The sequence below is a fragment of the Metarhizium robertsii genome, assembly GCF_000187425.2.
Source record: "Metarhizium robertsii ARSEF 23 chromosome Unknown MAA_Scf_1, whole genome shotgun sequence".
In the NCBI taxonomy this organism is placed as follows: Eukaryota; Fungi; Ascomycota; class Sordariomycetes; order Hypocreales; family Clavicipitaceae; genus Metarhizium; species Metarhizium robertsii.
In genome coordinates this window covers 5,896,445-5,918,820 of record NW_011942149.1, presented here as the reverse complement: position 1 = coordinate 5,918,820, position 22,376 = coordinate 5,896,445, and the positions used below count along the sequence as shown (strand labels likewise).

The 22,376-nt window shown below is 53.3% G+C and overlaps 6 protein-coding genes across 6 annotated transcripts in view; 4 read left to right on the top strand and 2 right to left on the bottom strand.

The window, feature by feature from the left end:
• Positions 1–1,574, top strand: part of MAA_01806 (Ribonuclease H domain protein) — a gene marked incomplete at both ends in the record, with an annotated part of 1,803 nt that extends 229 nt beyond the window's left edge. Inside the window, 2 exons of the mRNA XM_007819804.1 lie at positions 249–655; positions 736–1,574. Coding sequence (XP_007817995.1) covers positions 249–655; positions 736–1,574 — 1,246 coding nt within the window. The remainder of the gene's footprint in view (positions 1–248; positions 656–735) is intronic.
• Positions 1,575–4,355: 2,781 nt separating this feature from the next.
• On the top strand, positions 4,356–6,651 carry MAA_01807 (Na(+)/H(+) antiporter 2; the record flags this gene model as incomplete). The annotated part of the gene is made up of 3 exons (XM_007819805.1): positions 4,356–4,512; positions 4,840–6,032; positions 6,139–6,651. 3 exons carry the CDS (start codon positions 4,356–4,358, stop codon positions 6,649–6,651), a joined length of 1,863 nt encoding a protein of 620 aa, XP_007817996.1.
• Positions 6,652–10,100: 3,449 nt separating this feature from the next.
• On the top strand, positions 10,101–14,441 carry MAA_01808 (ankyrin repeat protein; the record flags this gene model as incomplete). Its single annotated transcript, XM_007819806.2, has 3 exons — positions 10,101–10,760; positions 10,835–14,224; positions 14,283–14,441. The coding sequence occupies 3 exons, from the start codon at positions 10,101–10,103 to the stop codon at positions 14,439–14,441; spliced, it is 4,209 nt and encodes a 1,402-aa protein (XP_007817997.2).
• A 1,338-nt stretch (positions 14,442–15,779) lies between these two features.
• Positions 15,780–16,260, top strand: MAA_01809 (zinc finger domain-containing protein; the record flags this gene model as incomplete). The annotated part of the gene is made up of 2 exons (XM_007819807.1): positions 15,780–16,027; positions 16,086–16,260. 2 exons carry the CDS (start codon positions 15,780–15,782, stop codon positions 16,258–16,260), a joined length of 423 nt encoding a protein of 140 aa, XP_007817998.1.
• A 913-nt stretch (positions 16,261–17,173) lies between these two features.
• MAA_01810 (uncharacterized protein) lies at positions 17,174–18,424 on the bottom strand (the record flags this gene model as incomplete). Its single annotated transcript, XM_007819808.1, has 1 exon — positions 17,174–18,424. The coding sequence occupies one exon, from the start codon at positions 18,422–18,424 to the stop codon at positions 17,174–17,176; it is 1,251 nt and encodes a 416-aa protein (XP_007817999.1).
• A 1,603-nt stretch (positions 18,425–20,027) lies between these two features.
• On the bottom strand, positions 20,028–21,761 carry MAA_01811 (velvet 1; the record flags this gene model as incomplete). Its single annotated transcript, XM_007819809.2, has 2 exons — positions 20,028–21,430; positions 21,608–21,761. 2 exons carry the CDS (start codon positions 21,759–21,761, stop codon positions 20,028–20,030), a joined length of 1,557 nt encoding a protein of 518 aa, XP_007818000.2.
• Positions 21,762–22,376: the final 615 nt, after the last annotated feature.

The window sequence follows — 22,376 nt, the reverse complement described above, 5'->3', positions numbered from 1 at the left end:
ACCCGCCCCCCCCCCCCCCCCCCCCCCCCCCCCCCCCTCTCTCTCCAAATGGTCTTACTTCTTTGTATCTGACGACGACCCTCCTTCCCCCCCCTGGCAGTGCGAAGGCAAACGTCTGCTCCCAACCCATTCTCAAGTGCGTTATTGATTTTACGTTATTGAAATTTTTGCCTGCACGTGGAGCCTCACATTGTTGCATTTGCATTAATGTGTAGGAGAATGCCATCGTTCTGACTACTTGCGGTTAGAACTCAGCCTTGCGCGACACCCGCCAACTGCGCCAAGCTGGCTTCCAAGGCGTTGCTGCTGCTTCTCTCCTCCGGCTACGGCTCTCGCTTCACCCAAACGGTCGGAAGAAACCATCACTTCTCGAAAGAAGCAAGAATACGAGTATACGTGCCTACGAGACTGCTCTCTACAACGTCGACCCGATCCGTTTTTGGCTTCCTCAACCGTATCATAAAGACGGCCTTGCCAGACAGCGAAATGAACAAGAGAGCTGCCCCGGGGGTGAATGCAACAGCTAGCCCCCCCAAGAAAAGAAAGACGGATAATGTGCAAAAGTTCTATGCGGTCCAAGCTGGATTTCGCCCTGGGGTGTATATGACATATGCCGAGTGCTCAGCCCAAACGGCTGGTTTCAGGGGTGCTGTTTGTGAGTCGACTCTGTGGTTTTTGTCGCCAGCCTTGAGATGCCAAATGGAGCATGGTTGAGCTAATTGGTTGTTGCTGTAGTCAAATCCTTCACCTCGCGGTCCGATGCAGAGGCATTTGCGGAGGGGAAGAAGGTCGCAGCGTCTTCTGATGAGCCAGAGAGGTTTTACGCCGTGGCTGTAGGCAATCCCACGGGCATTTACACTGATTGGAATGAAGCGGCGCTGGCTATCAAGGGCGTCAAGGGCCCCAAGTACAAGCGGTTTGGAACACGGATGGAGGCGGTCGTCTATATTAAACAACATGGCAGTAGGGAAGCCATTGAAGCTCTCGGGGAAACATATGCGGCGGCGCCAGTTGAATTACCGGTATCACCAACACCGGTAGCAGCTTCCGCAAAGAAGACGGCGTCCAAGACGGCCGCAAAGAAAGCTGAACCGGGGGTGCAGCGTCCGGCTGAGGACGTTTTGCAAATTTATACAGACGGCAGTAGCCTTGCAAACGGGAAAGCTGGTTCCAGAGCAGGCGTGGGTGTCTATTTTGGAGACGGGGATCCCCGAAATGTTTCTGAAAGACTGGTTGGCGACCCGCAGACTAACCAGCGTGCCGAGTTGATGGCCATGCTTCGGGCATTAGAGATTGCACCCCTCGAGCAGACGGTGCAGATCATCAGCGACAGCCAGTATTCGATCAACTGCGTGACGCAATGGGCTATTGGATGGAAACACAAAGGGTGGAAGACGGCAACTGGCGAGAATGTCAAGAACCAGGATATCATTCGGGCTGTCCTGGACAAGATGGACGAGAGGACCAAGACCGGCGCTAATACCTACTTTCATTGGGTTAAGGGACATGCGTCGGATAGAGGAAATGTGGCTGCTGACAGGTTAGCTGTACGAGGAGCAAAAATGGCTTGTTGAGGAGGGTGTCGTGAGCTGGAGTTGAGTCGGGGGGTGGGTATTGGAACTATGTCAGGCTCGAAGCTCTTGGAAAAAACACAAGAGCCTGTGTCTGTGTCGTATTTTTGTGATACTAGCAGGGTGATGGAAGGGTAGGGTTGCATCTCATGGAAGCGGCTAAGGAGCATATGCATGTGTTACGGGGTGTTTTAATTTTTTTCTGTTCGAGACTTGGGATATTTTGAGGACCGGGGAAAAAAGGGAATTCTTTGATTTTGTCAGTTTGTTTGTGATACAAGTCCACATGAATGGCTGGCGGCGTCTTGACGATCATACAACAATGATGGAGGACTGTTGTTATGACACCTGTATTTGTCTTTACACCACGGCCAATCATCGCCGTGACGTATTGTTATCGCAAGGGACTTGAAGAATGCGTTTCAACCGATGGATGTTGTGGCGGGTGTTGCTATCTGAGTATTCGAGGGCGTCGCGCTGAAAGCTATTCCTGGTTGCTTGCGGCCGCTGCCATCGATCAGCCATACCACGGAATTCCGGCACACTCTATCTGTGGCTCCTGGCTTGGATGCGGGGAATGATATCATCGTATAGCTACGTTTTCATGTTGACAGCTTGTTCGAGCCTTTTATTTTTGGGAGATTGATCCGTGGGGGCCAGTGAGGGATCGTGATGCTTCGATGTCGGCGCAGGTCATGTCTTGCTGGAGGCAACGTCATGCGCATGAGGTTTTGTGGGATTGCATTGGAGCTGCGAGGTCTATCCTGCAAGCCTGCTCTTCAAATAGCGCCCGCTATGCCCAAGCTATCGCAAGTTGTTTTGATACGGTGGGATTTGTCGATTCTGTCGTGTTCGTCTCCTCGTCCCCTGCCTCATGTCGGTGGTCAACAACCCACACGAGTCTTGGATGCTTTTCCGTAGCATAGAGAGATTGATGACTTGGGAGTCATTATCTGGATAGTTTTCTTCCAATCAGATCACTGTCCATTATACCTCGCAGGTGTCCTCTTGGTTGTTGTCCATTCACCTCCAGGGACCATCCCTTGGAGGTTGTGGTACACCACCGAGTACACACCACGTACTTTGACTCTTGCAGCCATCAAACTCTGTCACATATAGCATGAGAACATTCCTTTGTCTTTGGATTTTTATTCGCTTCACTTTTACCGAGCAAATCGCTGATAGCACCTAAAGTCTCATTCACTCGACACCCAATCCAACTTTACACGTCTGCACGACTAAGATCAGATAAACTTGGAACATCTCACCTGGACAGCATTATGCGCACAAAGCGCACACATCTCAGAAAAAGAGGTTATTCCCAGTTTGCGTCTGTTTCACAGTGCCGGATTATCCATATCAGGACAAACGTGCAGGTTGCACCCGCGGCCTGTTATTTCCCTTTGGGGACGGATGAACCAATGGGATGTGTACGGCATCCCAATTGGTTATCAGGCGGCAACCCATACAGTACATTCGGGAAGGGTAGCAAGGCATGGGCCAATATTCTTCTTCTTTTTGTCGTTACATTGGCGGGTAGGCTCTCAGTAGACGGGTGGTACCAAGGAGGGGGAGGAATATTTGTGTCGCCTGACAAGTCAACTTCACCTTGCAACATTTGCATTTTTGCATTCATCTCCCGAGGCGTTGTATGTATATGCATAGTGATGAGTCGAGATGGTGGATGTTTGAGAAGGAATTGGGTTAGGAGTAACCCAACTTCTGCTGAAGTCGATCACAAGGATGATGGAATTCATGGCGGTTACGCCCGGTGGCGTCTGCAATAATCGTAAAGAGTTGACTAGACTCACAGGGGGATGAAGCATCGGCTGAGGATTTACAAGAGAGACGGTTTTTGTTCTCGGCAGTTGCAATGTCCTTGGGTTGCCTTCGTAGGCTTGCTTGACAGCTGTTTGCCAATATGCCCATGATGATGTGCGAACTGGTTTGGCCCCCGGGCACACTTAGCATAATGACACCCAATCAAGTTGAAATGTCGCCTTGTACAGACCATCAATTGGGCTGGATTTGATGTTGTGGCTTCATATTGTAAGCAAAGCGGCGTGCGGCGGGTCAAGAAGGAGAAGGGACGATGCAGTTGCCTCTGAACACGTCATTCTTCGCTTCGGGGAGAGATTGGCATCGAGAGTTGGGCAACCTGGCGGCGCGTCGTGACGAGGATAAAATTGTATTAATACGGCGTCTGACCCCAATCAACATGGACTGACAGAACTGGGCTGGATGAGAAGACCATTGAAGTTCGGGAGCCAAGGTCGGCCTGGCAGTTTCCTGGCTGTGCAGTCGTGACTTCCCCAAGTGGTTCACGCATGTGGAGGCAGCACCGGCAAATCCCAGATGCCATACCAAAAAGGCGATATCCGTGCGAATGGCTTTGCGGCGGCGCGGATGAGAGCGGAACCAAACCACTTTCTAGGTCGTTGCCGACGTCTCGATTCAGAACCCGCATGCACATAACACTACATCCATCCATCTTGTCGCGGCCTCTACGGATTCGAACCGTTTTGCTCTACTCTGCCCCAGTCCAACATTGCCTATTACCCGTTCGGGAACTTCCTACATCAACAACGGGCCACAGCTTCCATCCACGGATTCCCTCCAGGGCACACAGAAAAAACTCGCTCTACGTGTGTCTCTTCGCACGTCTTTATTTACCGCTTCTATTATCTCACCCGGTCCCAGAATGCTGTCTACCCTTCTCCTCCTTGCTACAGCCGCCGTCGCCACTGCCTGCTTTGAAGCTTGCTAACGCCAGCTTTTGCCGCAATGGCTAATTACACTTCACAGGAGAACAAGGGCATTTGGGCCGTACCTTTGGAAATCACCGACTTCAACATCTTGGTTGCTCTGTTGGGTGGATTCATTTCGGTGTTTGGGCTGGTGTCATATCTCTTGAAGGAAACATTTTACCTATCTGAAGCTCGTGAGTACCTTTTCGTTTGTCACTTTGAGCCTTTTACCCCTCTACTCTTACCTGAGCGACGTTTAATAGTTCTCGGGCTATGATTTGCTTTTTTTTTTTTTGTTTCCTGAACTGGTGGTGCATAAGCATGTGAGACAATGATGCAGGAACCGTATTCGGGACAGACGTACAAGGGACAGGGAAGCTTGTGTAACAACCCCTTTCCTTTTTTCGTTTTGTTTCCCACGATGGATATCACCTTCATTCACCTTCATTCCGGGAAGCAGTTGAGACGTTTAGCATACTTATCGCATTAGTCTACGCTGGATTCTGACATTACTGGTATAGTCATATCGCTCTTGGTTGGTGTGGCCTTTGGGCCATATGCGGCCGATTGGATTCGGCCTTGGTCCTATGCCGCTTGTCACCAAGATGGTCTCACGGACGCGCAATGCCAGGACCGGCTGAATGCCATCACGCTCAACTTTTCCAGACTGGTGCTTGGTGTGCAGCTGGTTCTCGCTGGAATCCAGTTGCCAAGCAAATACCTCTGGAAAGAGCTGAAACCCATCTTGCTACTCGTCGGCCCCGGTATGGCATGTATGTGGATGGCTACGAGTCTTCTTGTTTGGGGACTGGTTGGCACACCTAGCTTTTTGCATGCCCTGGCTGTTGGGGCGTGCGTCACTCCTACCGACCCCGTCCTGTCTGCCGTCATTGTCAAGGGAAAGTTTGCCGACCATAACATCCCCAAAGAGTTGCAGGACCTCATCGTTGCCGAGTCTGGAACGAACGACGGCCTGGGGTACCCGTTCTTGTTCTTCGCCCTCTACCTTATCAAATACATAGGATCGGGGGCAACAGAAGGCGGTGCCAAGGATGCCATGGGCCTTTGGTTCGCCTTCACGTGGGGGTACACCATTATTCTCAGCATCATCTATGGCGCTGTAGTGGGTTGGATAGGCAAAGAATTGCTTTACTTTGCTAAACAACGCAACTATATTGATCGTGAGAGTTTCCTCGTCTTCGCTGTCGCCCTGGCTCTATTTGTTCTAGGCACCTGTGGGTTGATTGGCACAGATGATGTGTTGGCGTGCTTTATCGCTGGGAATGCCTTCACCTGGGACGATTGGTTCCGCCTACAAACAAAGGATGACTCGTTACAGCCGACGATTGATATGCTTCTCAACGTCACCATCTTCCTATGGTACGGCGCCTATCTTCCCTGGAATGATTTCGCCCACAACTCCATTATCCCATTGAGTCGGTTGATCCCCCTTGGACTTCTGGTACTACTTATACGGCGTCTACCGTGGATATTTGGCATGCACAAAGCTATCCATCAAATTAGCCAGGTACGACAGGCTATCTTTGTGGGCTTTTTTGGCCCAATTGGTGTGTCGGCCGTGTTCTATCTCTACATCGGCCTAGAATTCATCCAGCAGCATTTGAGTGATGAAAACAGCGTTCCCAGATCGGATGTCAAGGATCTTGCTGAGACAATTACAGTTGTGGTTTGGTTCCTCGTCGTGTGTAGTATTGTAAGTTGTGTCGCGCTGGTATATATATGTTTAGTAGCCTTGATGGAGTGCCTTCGTGTCCATTTTCTTTTTTGGTTGACGTCGCTAACATCGTTACTCTTCGCAGGTTGTTCATGGTTTGAGCATTCCCCTCGGCAAGCTAGGGTATCTCGCGCCCAGACTCCATCGTGTGCTGAGTGAAAGTCTCAGCGAAACTGTTAGCACCGATCGTTTCAGTGTCCAGGCTCGCAGACGTATTCCCTTCTTTGGCAGGTTCGTGAGAGAACCTGAGGATGTTGAGGCAAACCTCGCGGCGCAAGTGCGACAGGGCACCGCGCCGATTCGTCGGACCGGACAGGGAGTTGTACCTTCAAAGATAAAACAGCCAGAACGAGACTCCCGAGGAGCACCGGCTGCAGGCCAAAGCAGCCATGAAGATGCTGAGAGCTCCGAAACTCGAACAGATGTTGAGGCTGAAGCCAGAGTCTCGGGGGGGTGGACTCCGGCGAAGGGGAGGATCCAATCTTCTGACGAGCCTGAAGCCCGAAAGTCAGAAGCCAGCACTCCTGCTCGAAGTGCAAGAAGGGAAATCCAGTTCTCCGACGAAGTGCCAAAGAGCCCACCAGCTCCGGCTACGTAGGGTGGATTTGGGTGAGTTATTAATGGTCTGCCGATGATGGTGGCGATCGTGGGGGGCAAGCCACACATGTTGTCCGTTCCGGACCATTATCACCGTCTCTCGGGATCGGGATAGCTTCATATGTGGTGGCAAAGGTGTGTGAAAGGGAGGGAGGGAAGGGTGATGGTGTATTCATGGTATGAGTTTGAAGACTCCGATTCGGAGAGGGCATGGCGTACAGGTGGCGAGGTATCCAGATCCAGATGAAGCAAATTTTTTATTCACGTAAATAGCGCTTTATACATATAGCGGTGCCGATCTGAATACGATGTCGTAAAAGGCAGATCATAGTGGCTTCAAACGTTGCCATGGGCGCATCGGTCCGACGAGATGGCACATGCAAGCCTTCAACCAGGATGCTCCAACTCTCACAAACTCGCGGGACAATGGATCACAAGCCACGGAGAAGCCACAGCACATCTGGCGCAGAACGCCCGCAAACAACGGCACGTTGACGGGCTTGGTTTCGAGGCGTGCCTGCTAAGCGGCGGACAGGCAGATGGCTCGTTTGTCTGATTGGGCGAGAGTTCTCGTTGCACACCCTCTCAGGTGAAGAGTGGACAAGTACTCCGTAGGGCTGATTGTCAGGACTCGGGACTGAGAAATATCACGCATTGGAAGGTGGAAAATGTACATATGCATCAATTGAGAAAGATGACGAGAGGAACCGGGTCACAGTGCACGTCACGCCTTGTGAGCTGCGTAACGGGATGATGGGAATTCGCGAAATCAAGTGTTTGGGCGGTTTAACCTGTGGACTTGGGCCATGCATGAACGGGGTCCAATTGGTGAAAATGTGACCTTGGGAAGATACATGTGTACCTAGACAAGTTGTTTTGGTTTGACGATTTCGTGCGGTCGTTGCGGTGACGGAATTAGGAGCGCATGGCCTTGGACAGGACAGGTCGATGTCGTGATGGTGCGAGAGGAGACCGCCGGAATTAGTTGCAGTTATCCTACGTTTCAACATGTCGGATGCTGGCGATCAATTGAAGATCCGGCGAGGCATCCATTCATCAAATCGCAACGCTGCTTAGCTTAAGTACTCCCTCCAGTGAGACAGGCCAATCCGCGTGCTGCAGTTGGCCGTCCTTCATGTTGATGATAAGGGCTCAGAGACAGTCTCACGGCGCCATTTCGCCAGCATATCTCGGCGTATTGCGAAAACGGACGGCGCATGGTCGAGCCGTGAAGCCACGAAGCACAAATCAGCCAGTTTACTGCATGTGCATGGTCTGTGGGTGCTCTGAACCAGACCCCATGGTCGGGACGGCAAATATGGCTGTCGCCGAGTTCTCCATTCGAACCGGGCGTGATGACGAGACAAGTCCGCAAGAGATGTTATATACGTGGAACCTGCTCTGCTCGCTTTGTGTTGGCACTGCCGGGTGGCCCGGCGCTGGAAAAGCTGGGGAAAAGAGGCGATGCTGACGACGGTGATAGCACCCGTCTGTTATGTTGGGGAGGAAGATGCATGGGGAAGGCATTGAACGGCACCGGGGACAGATAATCAACAAAAACTGGCGGTCGGAGTTTTGGATCAAATCAATGCCATGTAGTGCCGCGGGGCCTGCCGTGGGACATTGTCAGGCAGTCTGGTGCGTCAGTGACGCCAACTGCTGTCTCTGACAGCTGGGGGGCTCAATGTTCCCAGTGCCGTCTGGAGGGCTGTGCTACTGTTCAAATGTTGACAGCTGTCTACATGTGGTGAGTTGACTTTTGGCGCCGGGGCTTGACGCCTATCTACTTAAGTAAGCTTGGCGGTGGGTGCCTGCAGGTGAATTGAATCTTCAGTCTTGGCTGCCATTGTTGATCTCGTGCTGTTAGGGAGAGACTTGGGGGGAACCGCGAGGGCTTAGCGGCGCCTGTAGAATCATGACCACCGGACGGGTTTTTATTGGCCCCCAGGGCAGAAGGGGAGCCAGGGAGAGGGGAAGGGTTCATCCGCACGTCGTGCTGGAGGACTGTCAGCGGTGAGCACTGTATTTGTCGTGTGCGATTGTACATACCTAATATATGTATGTATGTCGCTGTATACCGTACGTAGGGTGTGGATGATTCAATGTTCGGAGTACTGTCCGTCGCCGACAATCGGTGTCTGTCCGTCAGCGTCCTCCACGAGCGACCAAAGTACGGAATACTACTAGTATCCCCTTACCCTCGGACCCACATGTTGCGAAGCCCGCACGCCACGCCAAATTGACCCGTCCAGGTCGCGACATGGAGTGCCCGGGCCAAGTTGTCAAATGAAAGTACTTAGTACGCAGTACCCTAGGTACCTGGATACCTAGTACACTGGGTGCACATGGCTTGGCCACATGCGCAGAAGAAAAACGGGTTGACGAAGCCATCAAAAGTGAAAAAAAGCGGAAGCCTGAAGAGGAGTGAGGAGGGAAAGGGCGGGCCCCCTAACCCTTTCCCACTTGGCCGCGGGCAACAGGTCTATTCATTCATCAGTCAAAGTCTGCATTGTACGGAGTACGTACTTGTAGAGTAATTCAAGGGACCAGACGCTAGCTTGGCCAGCCCATGGGTACACCGCAGGCCTTGGTTCCTGTCAGGCCCGTGTCCAGACGATTGATGTCTGGTCCATGTTGCCCACCGCCTGACACCAAAAACCACGTTGAGGGCAGCGCCTCCAGCCAGCCAGGACTGGCCCAGTTGTCGACTGGTTGACGTTCATCACCCTCCACTTGCTGTCGCCATTCAGGTCCAGCCATACTATCGTCCACTCCCTCAACTCGCAACTCTCTTCTGTCTCGTCTGGTCGGCCTCGCAGATTCTCTCCTCTGCCGAGTCTCTATCTCTCCGACCTTGCTTTCCGTCATTTCTCTTTCGTCCCGCTTGTTGCTCGCCCAGACACCCCCTTTTCGCTCCGACACCGAACATAATCCACGACTCAGCCCGCGATCCCGAGAAAACGTTGAGTGCGTGGCGTTGATTGACAGGTTTTCCTGCACTCTTGCTCCATTGATTCAGTCGCTCGCCAATCTGTCGCCAACGTCGACGGCGGAGCCTGTTCAACCGATATTCATCGTCATAAGCGTACATTATTTTTCGTCCGGGCAGTGACACCGCTATTGTCTGGCCTATTTTTTTTTTTTTTTGTTTCCAACCTCGACATTATTACTCTTTAATCTCCCTCTGATGTCGAGTTAGCGCAACAAGCTAGGCCCAGAGAGACGTACCTCGACCACTGCCATTTTCACCACGCCTATTCTTCGCCTAAGCAGCTGGAGTGCACCGCAGTTGGGTCCTACTGATTCTTCAGCCCCTCCCTTTCTCAAATCTTGCCTCAACTCCGCAAACTCGGCCGCGATTTAGACGTCCTGCCTACCAAGGCGACTGGGCTTGAGCCGATCGATTTCCCACCGCGCGAGGCGGATCGCGCACGGCCTGGCCTGCTGGTCATGACATCCGCAGGAGGCAGCGTCGCTGGAGGCCCTTTAATAGCGGGAGCAGGAATGTCCAGCGGCGAATTTCACGAATTCTCCGACGATGAATTTGCGGCTTCCAACCTCTTTGACTTCTCAAACAGCCCCGATACACTGCAGAGCCTGGACGCCATTGGCTCCAGCGATCAGAAATCCTTTTTAAACCCTCAGGAACTGACGACCGCTGGACCCTTTCCTGATTCCCCCAACGACTCTTATCACGACTCGTCTTCCGAGTCGGCTTCGTCCTCAAAGAGGACTGGCAGCTCCGGCTCGACCAAGACGCCTATTACCACCGGCGATAGCACTATGGATGACGGCGCTGATATCAAGATGGAGTGGGGTGCCGCCAATTATTCTTCCTATGACGACGATGAGAATGCATTCACATTCGGCCGCGAGGCTGATTCTTCCGCCATGGAGGGGCTCTACGGGTTTGGCGAGCAGGACGACAGCTTCATGGACCGCTCTTTTGATTTTGAGAGCGCTTCAAGTAGCCCCGAGGCACAAAATGCTGGCCAAACCGCCATGGCGTCGCCAGCCATGCCCACCATCAAGACAAATAACAGCTCCGCAAAGGTTGCACGCAAACCCAATAGCAAGCCAAAGACGGTTACTCACAAGAAGCAAAGCTCAGTAAGTCAATCGATGTTGGGCCCTTCTATGTACTATAACGCTCCAAGTATTTATTGGAATCTAACCCTGAACAGCAATATTCAACATCGTCAAACGGCGTCAAGACTTCGGGTTCGAGGGAGGTCTCTCCCATGTCGGCCATGGTGACGAGCCACAATTCATCTCCAGCGGCCAATTTTCTCAACTCGCCTTCTCCTCTTGGCAACCACATCAATGGAAACACCATCTGGCCTAACAGAGTAGATGTCGCGCCGGCCACAGCACCGGATGCGTTGCCCACTCCTATGCAATTTAGCAACCAGATGCCTCAGCCAATGCCTATGCCTCAACATATCCCACTCTACAACAGCACTCCTGTTTATAACTTTACTGGCGGCTATGAGTTAAGAATCTTGCCCACACCTCTGAAATCGCGTGTCGAGACGCAAATTCCTATCAAAATGACATTGTCGCCTTTGCCACCCGGTGTAACCAAGTTGCATTTGCCTACCCACACTATATCTAAGCCTAAGCTACTCGCTCGGCCGTGCACTGAACGATCTCCCGACACCCTAGAATTACACGTTAACTTGGTGTGCACAAGTGCGATGGAGCAAGGGGATTTCAAGAAGAAGGCGTTGGAGAGAGCCGCAGTAGTACCACAGGGATACTTGCCAGAGCTTGATGATGAAAAGAACTCGCCACAAAACGGAGGGGATGTTCGGATTTGCGCTGGGTGTATCTCGCGAGAGCGGAAACGAGCAGCGCGAAAGAAGATCAAGAAGCCAGAGGAGGAGAAGATTTGGAGTCAAGACGAGGAGCGACGTGTCATTGTCTTCAATACCCAGGAAGTCAAGGAATGGCAGCCCCTGAGTGGTGTCTTGGATGCCAGCGGACGCCCTGATCCAGTAGTCACTCGTGCTATGCAAATCGATGCTCCCATGAGAATTGCCTGCTACTGCAGGCATCATAGCGAGAAGATGGGCTTTAACGTCATCTTCACCATCAAGGACTTTCGGGATCGCCTTATTGCACAGGCCATGTCCAACCCAATCATGATTACAGACGACCACAAGACTCATCCCATGGCTCAAGCCTCGAACCCTCAAGTATCAGAGACGGTCACCTCGACCACAATCCCCATCCATATGCCCCAGCCTATGGAGAGCAATCACATTGCGCCGGCGCCCGGCGTTCAAAACGGAACATTTCAGGTCTCCTCGCCTAATGCAGACGGTAATTCCCAGCAAGGTGGACAGTCGCCCTACTCAGGTTCTGTCGTCTCCGGGAAGACGACTCCCACCATGAGTACCCCAGCAGTAACTGGACGAACTCTTTCTCGACCTTCTTCGCCCAATCAAGGCGGCCCGGCCAAGAAGAGAAAGTCAAGCAGCTCGAGGGTACCTAACGGCTTGACGATGACAAGGCTGGATACTTCACCGCCGCCAGGCTCTCAAATAACTTCATCACAGATCTCTACGGCGACATCTCCTTTCTCTCCCAATCCGAGTCCATTCCAACAACCAGAACAGATATTTGGGCCTATGAATGGCCCAGCTCCATTTGCGAATGAGCCCCCTACTCCGGGTAGCAATGACCAGCTACCGTTCTTCTCTAACCGTTCCGCGAGCATGGACAACCTGGCAATGGCTCAGATGTATTCTGCGCCAGCATCAAGCCACCCAAGTCGTGCCCCTAGCCCTAATGGTCTGAGAAACAGTGTTGCCGGCGGCATGCAAAATCAGTTCACGCAAAGCCTGGCAGCCAACTTGTATCCCCTGCCTCTCGGCGTCAACCAAGCACGAGCGCCTCCCACTATTCACAAAATCATCCCAAATGAGGGACCCAAAATTGGAGGCATCGAGGTTACTGTCTTGGGTGCTGCTTTCTTCCAAGGCTTGGAGGTCTTCTTTGGTGATCAGAAGGCTACTACTACAACATACTGGGGCGACTCTTCTCTCGTCTGCTTGCTGCCCCCGTCACCCGTTGCTGGGACTGTTGCGGTGACTTTCAAGCATCAAGGCATCCCTGGGGCTCTAAATTTCGCCATGGGAAAGCAACCGCCTACGTTCAAGTACATTGACGACAACGAGGACAAGCTCATTAGGACAGCTCTGTCTGTGCTGGGACACAAAATGTCTGGCCAAATGGTGGACGTTAGTGATTTGGCGCGCCGAATTCTCAATGATGGCAACTCGACTTGGGCCAGTGGGGGTGGCTCATCATCATCAGCTGGTGGACCAATGTTCAACCACGCTGCCACCTCTCGTGAACATCTCGAGTCGCAGCTTCTCAAGTGCTTGGATCTCATTGACCTTGATGACAGCACTCACAAGACACGCCTCGATCTGAAGAGATCCACGGGCCACACTATGCTGCATTTGGCCTGTTCGCTAGGCTATCATCGGTTTGTCGCTGCTCTTCTTGCCCGCGGCGCCAACCCCGATGCCCGCGACAAGGGAGGATTCACGCCGTTGCACATGGCTGCCATCCACAATCACCCCGAGATTGTGAGACGCCTGATGCTTGTTGGCGCAGACCCGACGATTCGAAGCTTGTCCAGCCTCACGCCTGCTGATGTAGCCCAGTCACGAGCCGTTCTGCGTGCAATCCGCCATTCTGAGCGACACGTACGATCTAGAAGCGGTGGCTCTCTCCACAGCCGAACCAGCAGTGCTACCTCGCTACGTTCCTTGTGGGAGCCAATGACCAGAGCACACACTCATGATGAGCCCATCTCGATAGATTCAAGTGAGGAGAGCCCTGAATACACATCTGGGGACTTTGAGGATGAAGACCCCGACGAGGATGTTTACCTCACGATGAGACGCGCCAGCTCTATGAGGCAAGACGAGGAATCTTCCGAGCATATCGAAGAACCAGCTAGGCCCGACAATGGAATGGCTTCTCCCACAACGGCACTTGCGGCTGCCTTGAAGGATCAGGTACAGCAACAGCTCCAACAGTTCCAACAGTCTATGACACTGCATCTGCAGAACCTCGCCCACTTCCCTCAGATGCCCGCCCTACCAGGAATGGCGATGCTCCCTGACTATCAGGCATATTTCCAGCGTGTGCAGCAGCTCATGCCAGGCATGTCTGGTGCCCGCCCTGGATCGACCGGCGAGAACCAAGGCAAGATGGACGGCCGTTGGTGGGATATCAGCTCTTACATGAACAACGCGAGCGCAGTGCCACCTCCTGCGTATGAAGATATCTTCCCACAACAAGATGTGGACAGGAAGCAGGAATCCGCTATCCGAGCCGCTGCGGAAGCTGAGGCTGATATGAAGTGTGCAACCTTGTACGATCAGACCGCATCCACCACAACGACAAGCACGACTCGTGCCAAGACCGAAGCTCCGGAGATTCTCAAGATTGGACGCAAAAACGCCATCACCAAGGAGCAACAGGAGCAATTCCTGCGGGCACGTGAGATCAAGCTGAAGAGCCTCCGCAGCGACCGGAACCTCTTCTTCGTTTGGGTAAGCATCACTGGAGACGAGCCAAAATGTGACACAGGCTTTGCTAACAATGTAATAGATTCCTCTTCTCCTGGTAGTAGTGTGCGCTATGCTTTACAGCTATTTCCCCTCACTGTTCCCTTTCCTCTGGACCTCGGTCCGAGCCCTGGTACAGGCTGGCCATAATCGAGCATCTCGGCTGGTGAGCACAGCACCCGAACGCGTTGTAGAAATATGACACGTTTGGTGATGGTGGTTGTCCTTTGCTAGAGAAGGAGCTTTCATGCAGGGTGTGTGAGCGTTGAGAGTTTGAACCGACATGGGGCTTTTTGCGGGCTGGCGTTTTTCTTATCATCTTTGCCTTGACAAATGCTGTAACCCTTTATGGAACTTGCATCGACGTTCGTTTTGATTTGACATTCTTTGCATGGAGTCGCGAAGCAGCATTTCTTGAGGGAACAGGACTGTGGTGGCAATATAAACCTACGGATGTACGTTTTGAGAACGTTTGTAAACTGGGGGATGTTGGAGGGCGATGAATTGCTTCGCAGGAGCCATGCATGGGATGGGACAGCGAGTAGGATAAGATCCGCCTTGTTGCTGCGGATGTTTGTTTTTCTATACTTTTTTTCTTTTTTTTTTTTCTCCCTCTTCTCCTCATACGGGGGTTTCTGCTCCGAGGATCATTCGCTGATGTTGGCGACGGACAAATACGGGTTGTTAGGAAATAGGTATAGTACAAGGCCTTGACGTTTTTTTATTTGCCGGTAGATAGATGGCTGTCAGTTGGTTTTGCCGGACGTGGTACTCTTTAGGTAGAAAATGGTACCGTATATAGCGAGCGCATCGCCGAGTGCCTGTCATTGTGACGCGTCCTACTCCTTCAAGCTGGACCGGCTTCAACACAAGGTGATAATGGGCGGCTGGACGCACGTCAACCTTGTTGCAGCCAGATTGACACCACACGAACGTGCTTCCGTCGGCCAATGGCCCCATCGCGGTCATGCAGCAATTACGTGTCGCACACAATAAAACGCCGCAGCTGGCACGGTATCGGAATGGCGTATCCCAGGTGGGAGGGAATATGGGTAGCACAATGGCCAACGGTCAAATGACATGGTGAAGGAACCCCTTTATACCTTATGGCTTGCCTGATGCTGGCCAAAGAGAAAATTGCCTCAAGCAGCAGCAGCAGTCAGTATCCGGAAGTTCGGCATACCGCGTAGGCCAGCATCTTGTGGGTGAAAGAGCCGTGTCTGTCGGTTCCCTGGGTAGGCAGGGGGAAAAGGGCTGAAGCTCGAGGATGTGACCAAGCACACGACCATCGTGCCTCGATTCTGGATCCTGACTGCCGAACCGCAAAGATGTATATGCATACATGTAAATATACGCATGTATATCTACTTCCTTGCCCCCGACACAAAGGCGAGCTGTCCAGGAGAAAAGAGAGCCTGCGTCGTCGCCCCCCTCGGTCCAAAAACCCAAGCCAAGATAGCAAATCCCGAATCCCAGATCGCACAAGACCAGAACACAGCGCTCTCGTAGCCCAAGGCCCCCTCCGTCGCCGTCTTCCAACATGACCGCCGGCTCCCGAAACCCCCCTCCCGGGGGAGCAAGGCCTCCCCTCGCCGAGGGCAGCAGCAGCCACGACGACACGGCCGCGAGGGAGCAAAACACGACCCAAGACGCGCCCGGATGCTCCATCTGCGGCGAGCCCTGGACGCGAGCGCCCTCCCCGCCGCGCCGGCTGCCCTGCGGGCACGAGTTTCACGGCGCCTGCATCGACCCCTGGCTGCTGGGACACTCGCGGACCTGTCCCCTCTGGTAATGAGCCACGCCGCCACGCATGAATACACACGCGCGCGCGCACCGAGATGAAGAGGCCCCAAGCTAACGGCGTCGTGGGGGACGAATTTGCAACGACGCAGCCGCGACAGAGTGGCACCGCTTTCCTGCTGCCCGTCAGCGCTGCCGGCGCCGAAGCCCTCGCCGTCGCCGCCCGTCGTCGTTGCGCCCTCGCGGTGGAATGTGCTCCGGCGAGGAGCAAGACTAGTTGAGTTTCCGCTCTTGTTCTTGTTGGCGAACCTAACGACTTGCGATAGGGGCCGCGGGATGTCCTGGCCTTGACGAGCATCCCCAGCATTCGGTCCCAGGGGTCCGGGGCGACGTGGACCGAGAGGATCACCGTGCTGCCGCTGCCGCTGCCGCTTCGGTCGCTCAACGAGACGGCAGATGTAGACGCGGCTCCTCGGCCTGGCGCGCCTTAAGACGGACGCCGTGCCTGTTGCCGCCCCGGATATCGAGACGCCGGTCCGGTCTAGTTGGGCGTTCGCAGTCGCGTTCGCAAGGTGGCGAGTCGAGTCGATGGCGGAGCGAGAGCAGGACTGTCAATGGTCTCTTTGGGACAAGAGGGAAGAGGAAGAGTCTAAAAGTAATCATCAAACGAGGATAGTGTCTCTGGTTTATGCAGCCCCCCGGGGTTCAACTACATACCTAGGTAGTGAGTGCTCTGTATCTAGGCAGACAAAAGAACCACGAAGCAAAGAATCAGGCCACCACCTCTCCCCAGTGAAATAAGGCAAAAATCAGCCCGGGCCGGCAGACAGACCAGAGGCTGGTGGTATCGCTCCTCAAAGACCAGGATACAATACAGTATGCAGCACATCCGCCGCAGGGGGGCTCTTATATACATTCCAATATATGTGCATCAACGCCATCATCATACCAACATAACTCATATCCATATACAGCCAAGGAAATCATTAGGTCCATACCGCCATGCAAAGCTCATGACGCTGCCGCACGCCCAATTGTCGACCCAAACTCCAGATGCCATACAAAATCGCAAAAGTGCACCTCAACAACACATCACCACGACCTCATCCAAGACCGTTGCCTCCATTTCAAAAACCACGGGGGCATAAACTGATTCTCATCAACCAGGCTTCGTCAAGTCGCGCTGCCAACCCCCTATCTCCTCAACCCCCTCCACGGCACTCCATTCTCCCTATCCTCCCCATACGTAAACTTGGCCGGAATATCAGGCACCCTCGGAATGCCCCTATTCGCATCCGGCACGACCTTGAGCCCCCCATTGCCGTCCCTCATCCCCGCAGACCTCAAATTCCTAGCACTAGTAGGCCGTCGGATCCTGCGAGTCACGCTCCCGTGAATCTCACTCGAGTTGCGCCCCCTGGGAAGCACATCCATTGACGCTCGCGCAGCAGGCACTTCGCCCTGCTGCTGCTGCTGCTGCTGAGCCCACGGCATCTTCTTGCTAAGCCTATCCAGCTCACGCTCCTTGCCGTCCTCCTCCTGCGTACCCACAGAGACGTTCCTCCGGGCCAAAGCCACCGCCGCGCGCATGCTCTTCCTCGACGCAACGCTTCTCAGCTTGGGGAGTGAAATGTCCCGCGAAGCAGATATACGCAGCCGCTTCGGGAGAAAGCGATGCGCCAGCGTAGATTCATCCTCGCCGTCGTCGCGCTCCTCTTCCTTGCCCCCTTGCTCCCCGTCCCCGTCCCCGTCGACACTGGGCTCAGGTGACTCGGCCGCGCGTTTCGTTCCCCGGGACGAGGCCACGCTGACGGGGGAACAGACTTCGTGCGCCCCGGGCAGGGATTGCGGCGTGAGCGGTCTGGGGGCAAGCGGCCACTGCGGCGCAAAGCCGGCATTCCTGGAAGGCGCCCCGTGGGATGTAGACGGCCGGTAGTTGGGCGGCGGACCGTGGCGGGTGGACTGTATGGCGTGCGAGGAGAAGAACCCCGAGGCAACGAGCTGCTGGTAGCTGGCAAAGACCTCGTCCCGAGAGGGCCTGTCGTCTTGTGCGTCGCTGCTCGCGGGGTCCTTCTTCTCTCTGGCCTTTTCTTTGTCGTCTGCGTCCCTGCGTAGTCGGAGCCTGCCGCGGACCCCCTCCCACACCTGGCCAAAAATGTTCATCTTCGTGGTAGGCTTGCGCGCCGTCGGCCGCGGTTGGGGCTGCGCCTGCGCCTGCGGCATCTGCCCAGCCGGCTGCCTCTCCTCGCGTCTCCCAAAGTAAGCCGGGTCAAAGGCAGCAAATGCAGATTGTTCCGCGTAAACAGGCCGCTCGAGCGCCTCTCTGTCCTGCGGACCAAGAAAGTGCACTGGCGGCACGGCCGACACGCGGTCGTTCATTGAGCCTTCTTGGAACCTGCCCCTCTGGGCAAGAAAATGCTGGGCTCTCGTTCTGGGAGGGCCCATGATGAAGAAGTCTTCTTCCTGGTGGTAAAGAGGGTCCTCCAATTGCTTTGAGTGAGTGCGCGCCGGTTTTGCGAGTAAATAAATGGTCGATCAAATTGGCTTTTGTTCGTTACCGACTTCGTATGGTATCTGCCACCTTTCAACTTTATGGTACGGGCAATCTCAACGAAAAGGGCCAACGCGGGAAAGGAGAAAATAGTTGAGATACAAGCAAGACGTCCGTGTATGTATGTCTGCGGTGACATCCCCATCTGTGTTTGGCCGTTTGTTGACTTACACTCATTGTTCCGTGCCTGAACCCCTGTACCCTACCCGTGATCTCGCCATGGCAACCAAGCGCTCCACTTTTTCCTTCTCGTGCACTCTCCAGCCAAAGACCTCTCAGTCGTGCCGGCCCACTTCTGGTCTCTAGCCAAACCGGCCATTGTTCATAGCCGTCGTCAAATTTGCAGCGCTCCAAGGTTGAAAAGATAAAGCGGCCGTTCTATCTACATGGCCGAGTCCCACTCACGGTTTCATCAACTGTCAGCGGCCCTTGTTCATCTCCTATAATCGATATGTGACAACTCTAATTCATTCTGCTGCCACATCACAGTCACATACTAATAATTCATCAAGCCCCCCTTGTATGTCATTTTTCGCTTCCGTTGTCACACCTACACAGCTCGTCTTGGTTGAATCGTTGATTTAATTGCAACTACCTATCCTGCCTTCCAAGAGCCGGCTTTTTAATCAGCCCTCACAAACTTTGGGCATTAGCGTGCCAGCCCAGGCGAAATGAAGAAAAAATGATAATAATAAACAACCAGCTTGTTTTGTCCGTCAAACTCAGTGCACGCTTCATTCAAACGTATATGTCGCGTTGCCGCGCACGGCAGCAAAATAATAATAATAATAAATAAATCGAAGGTCCCGTTTCCAACGTAAAAAGCCGTGCATGGCAGAGGGCCCAAGCTTCCCAAAATTTTCCAAACAAATACAATGGTTGCAAAACATCAATCACATGACACGCCATGAATTGGACGCACGTCGTGACAGGTAGTTCCGTTTCTCAATCCAATCCGAAACAAATAACAATCGATAGAAAATGATGTTGCGGGGAGTTGTGAACCCGGTTGTCGACATTCGCGCCATTGTTGGGGCCGAGGAGCCAAGGAAACCAAAGCCTTAACAGTCGTAGCATCTGGGCAGCTCAGTATAGTATCTCCCATCTCCCGTTCTCGAAGTTGCCATCTCTATGAAGCGTAAAAGTCGACATATAAGTTGATAATAAAAGCACACTGTAGATCAACAGGAAAGGCCGCGATACGGGGTTTGTTGCCGGTGTCCCAGGCATCGTATGGCATTAGCCGAGAAAAAAAAAGAACAAAGATTCGATTGTAGAAAAGAGAAAATGGTATTTGCTCCCGACGCCGACTCCTTCCATGTCTCGATATAATTCTCTCCACACTGTCCACTGGCAACGTCAGTGAGACAAAACGTACATGAGCAAAATTCAACACCAACAAGAACGCCAAAGGGTATAGGCAAAGTAGCAGAGCGAGGTTCGGGTCTGGACCCGAACGATTTCACAGAGGCCGTCAACTCCCCGTCAAACTAGGCCCTATTGGTACCGGTTGAACTGAATCACGTCAACCTTGCCATCGGCCCTCGAATACCTGCCTTCAAGAGTCTCAGGGCTGAGACCCTTGAAACGGCCATACTGTGTATCCTGCTGGCGCTGTCCGTTTTGCAAACCGTGCATAAAGACGTCTTGATGTTTTCGTTTGCCCCCTGTGGGAATAATAGGAGACACAGGCACAGGCTCTGTCTGGGCCTCGATAGGGGGTAGAGGTGAAGGGGACACCAGCGCAGCAATCTTGAGCGGTGCCAGGGACGTTTGCGACGTCCGGCGCGGTGGTTGTGGCAGTAATGGCGTAGGCGGGTATGATTGATGCGAGTCCCGCCTCGAGGTCTCCGAATATCTCGATGGGGAGGGTGACACATAATTTCCCGGTGCCCTGTCATAGGGAAGCTCATGCTTGACTGACGGAACAGGAGATGGACAGGTCGAGCTCGGATTGCGTGTATGAGTAGGGTATCCGTAATTGTTCTGTTCCGGCTTCACATAATTCGTCGCCTGACCAGGCGAAGAATATGGTGCGGCGACCGGCAGTTGGACGTGTCCATTCAGAGGAGGCGGCGCCGGATAATGTCGCGGGGTGGCGTATTGGGCAGTAGGATGCTCTCCAAATGACAAATGACAACTACGGCTCGGCGGAGGACCAGAATCATAACCCGGAGGTGGTGGAGGAGCATGATAGGCATCAACGGCAGAAGGTCGTCGATGCGGCTCAGGTGCGTAGGGGACCCGATGCTCGCTTGAGTTGCTCAAGGATCGGTTTCGGATGCCATGAGGGTCTTCGGGAGCGGGTGTGACAGTTCTGCGGCGGAAGTCCTCCTCTCGTCGCTCGAATGCACTCGACTTCCCATCGCGCTTCCTCATTCGCACATCACGTCGAATTCGAACTCGGCATCCCTGATCCGCAACCGTCTTGCTAAGCTGGGTACTCTCCATCAAGCCAGGGAACTTCTTGGCACTAAAGACGTTGAATGGATTCGTCTTGATTTCCATCCGCCAGTCGACACCGGGCGGCAGGTCGGAATTGGCAGGCTCCATATCAAAGTCTTTTTCCTCCTTGGTAGTCTCGAATAAGCTGAACGAAAGACAAAAGTACCCTTCATGTCGAACGGATAAATCGGGAAAGATGAAGTAACCAGCTTCGGTAGGGCGGTCCAGGTAGGCCATGCCAGAGGCGGGAACGCCGGTCAGAATGGGAGGATTCGTAGCGGCAGCGCTCTGAACTCGGCCGTGGGCCATTGTGCGGGCCTGTTCGAGGCTGGCATATAAGAAAAAGTTGGCATTGTAATCGAAGGTGATATCCTTGCCCTCACCAACCGAAGGGCCTTCGATGATGCGTAGTTCCACAACTGGGGGAGGATCAACTGGCCGTCTGTCGCTATTGGCTATCGAAGATGTCAGCATGGGATAACTAGAGGTCAATGGCAGCTACATGCACGATGGCATCGTTTGCAGACAGATTCCCAGGAGCCGGTCCCATCAAACAAGAAGAATAGCCACATTTCGATATCCGACTGTAAACGACGACAATTAATGGAATGATTTTAGGAATTCGCCCTGACCTTTCATGCCCGAGCCACATGCTCTGGCTCGCTCTGGCTGCTGGAGGACGGTCAACTGATACCAGAGAGTACGATTCTCTCTCGTGACTCGGCGAATGCATTGCACCGAGTCCCGCGACGGATGGGTTGGGATCTGTACAGATGAGGCGGCCATTTTGTCGTAGCAGTCTCAAGGTTGAACAAGTTGAGAAAGCAATCAAATAGGATATGCTTGAGGAATGTCAGTAAACAATGCAACACGTTGTAGCTCGTTGAGAATACGAGATAAAGTCTGTACACCTGATGGCAACAAGCTGTCCCTCGATGTGATCTGTCACGGCAACGGCTCTGCTTGACTTGTGCCCTTTGACAGAAAAGCGTCGATATCAGGTGTGTACATGCGAGTAGGCAGAGATTATGAAGTGCCAAAGAAAAAAAAAAGGTGATTACTCACTGGCACGGCTTGTGTCGGTGAGGCAGTCAGCTAATGGACCGACAAGCCTTGGACGATACGCCGGCGAGCGTTGGGGAGAAGTGAGCTGCCAAAGAGTGTTGAGACGAGGTGTTCCAACATCCAGCGGCTCGGTGCAACCAGGGGTTGTAATATGCAAGCCGTCGACTTTTTTTATCCAGGTGAAGAGACAAGGACGTGAGGGAAGGGATTCAACTCCTCAAAGTCAGTGGGGAGGAAATCGCTCGTGGAATTGTCGTGGTATTGTCGTGATGGTTGAAGAGGAGAAAGGCGACGAGGAGTGGACGGATGCAGAAATGCAGGGTGGCGATCAACTCA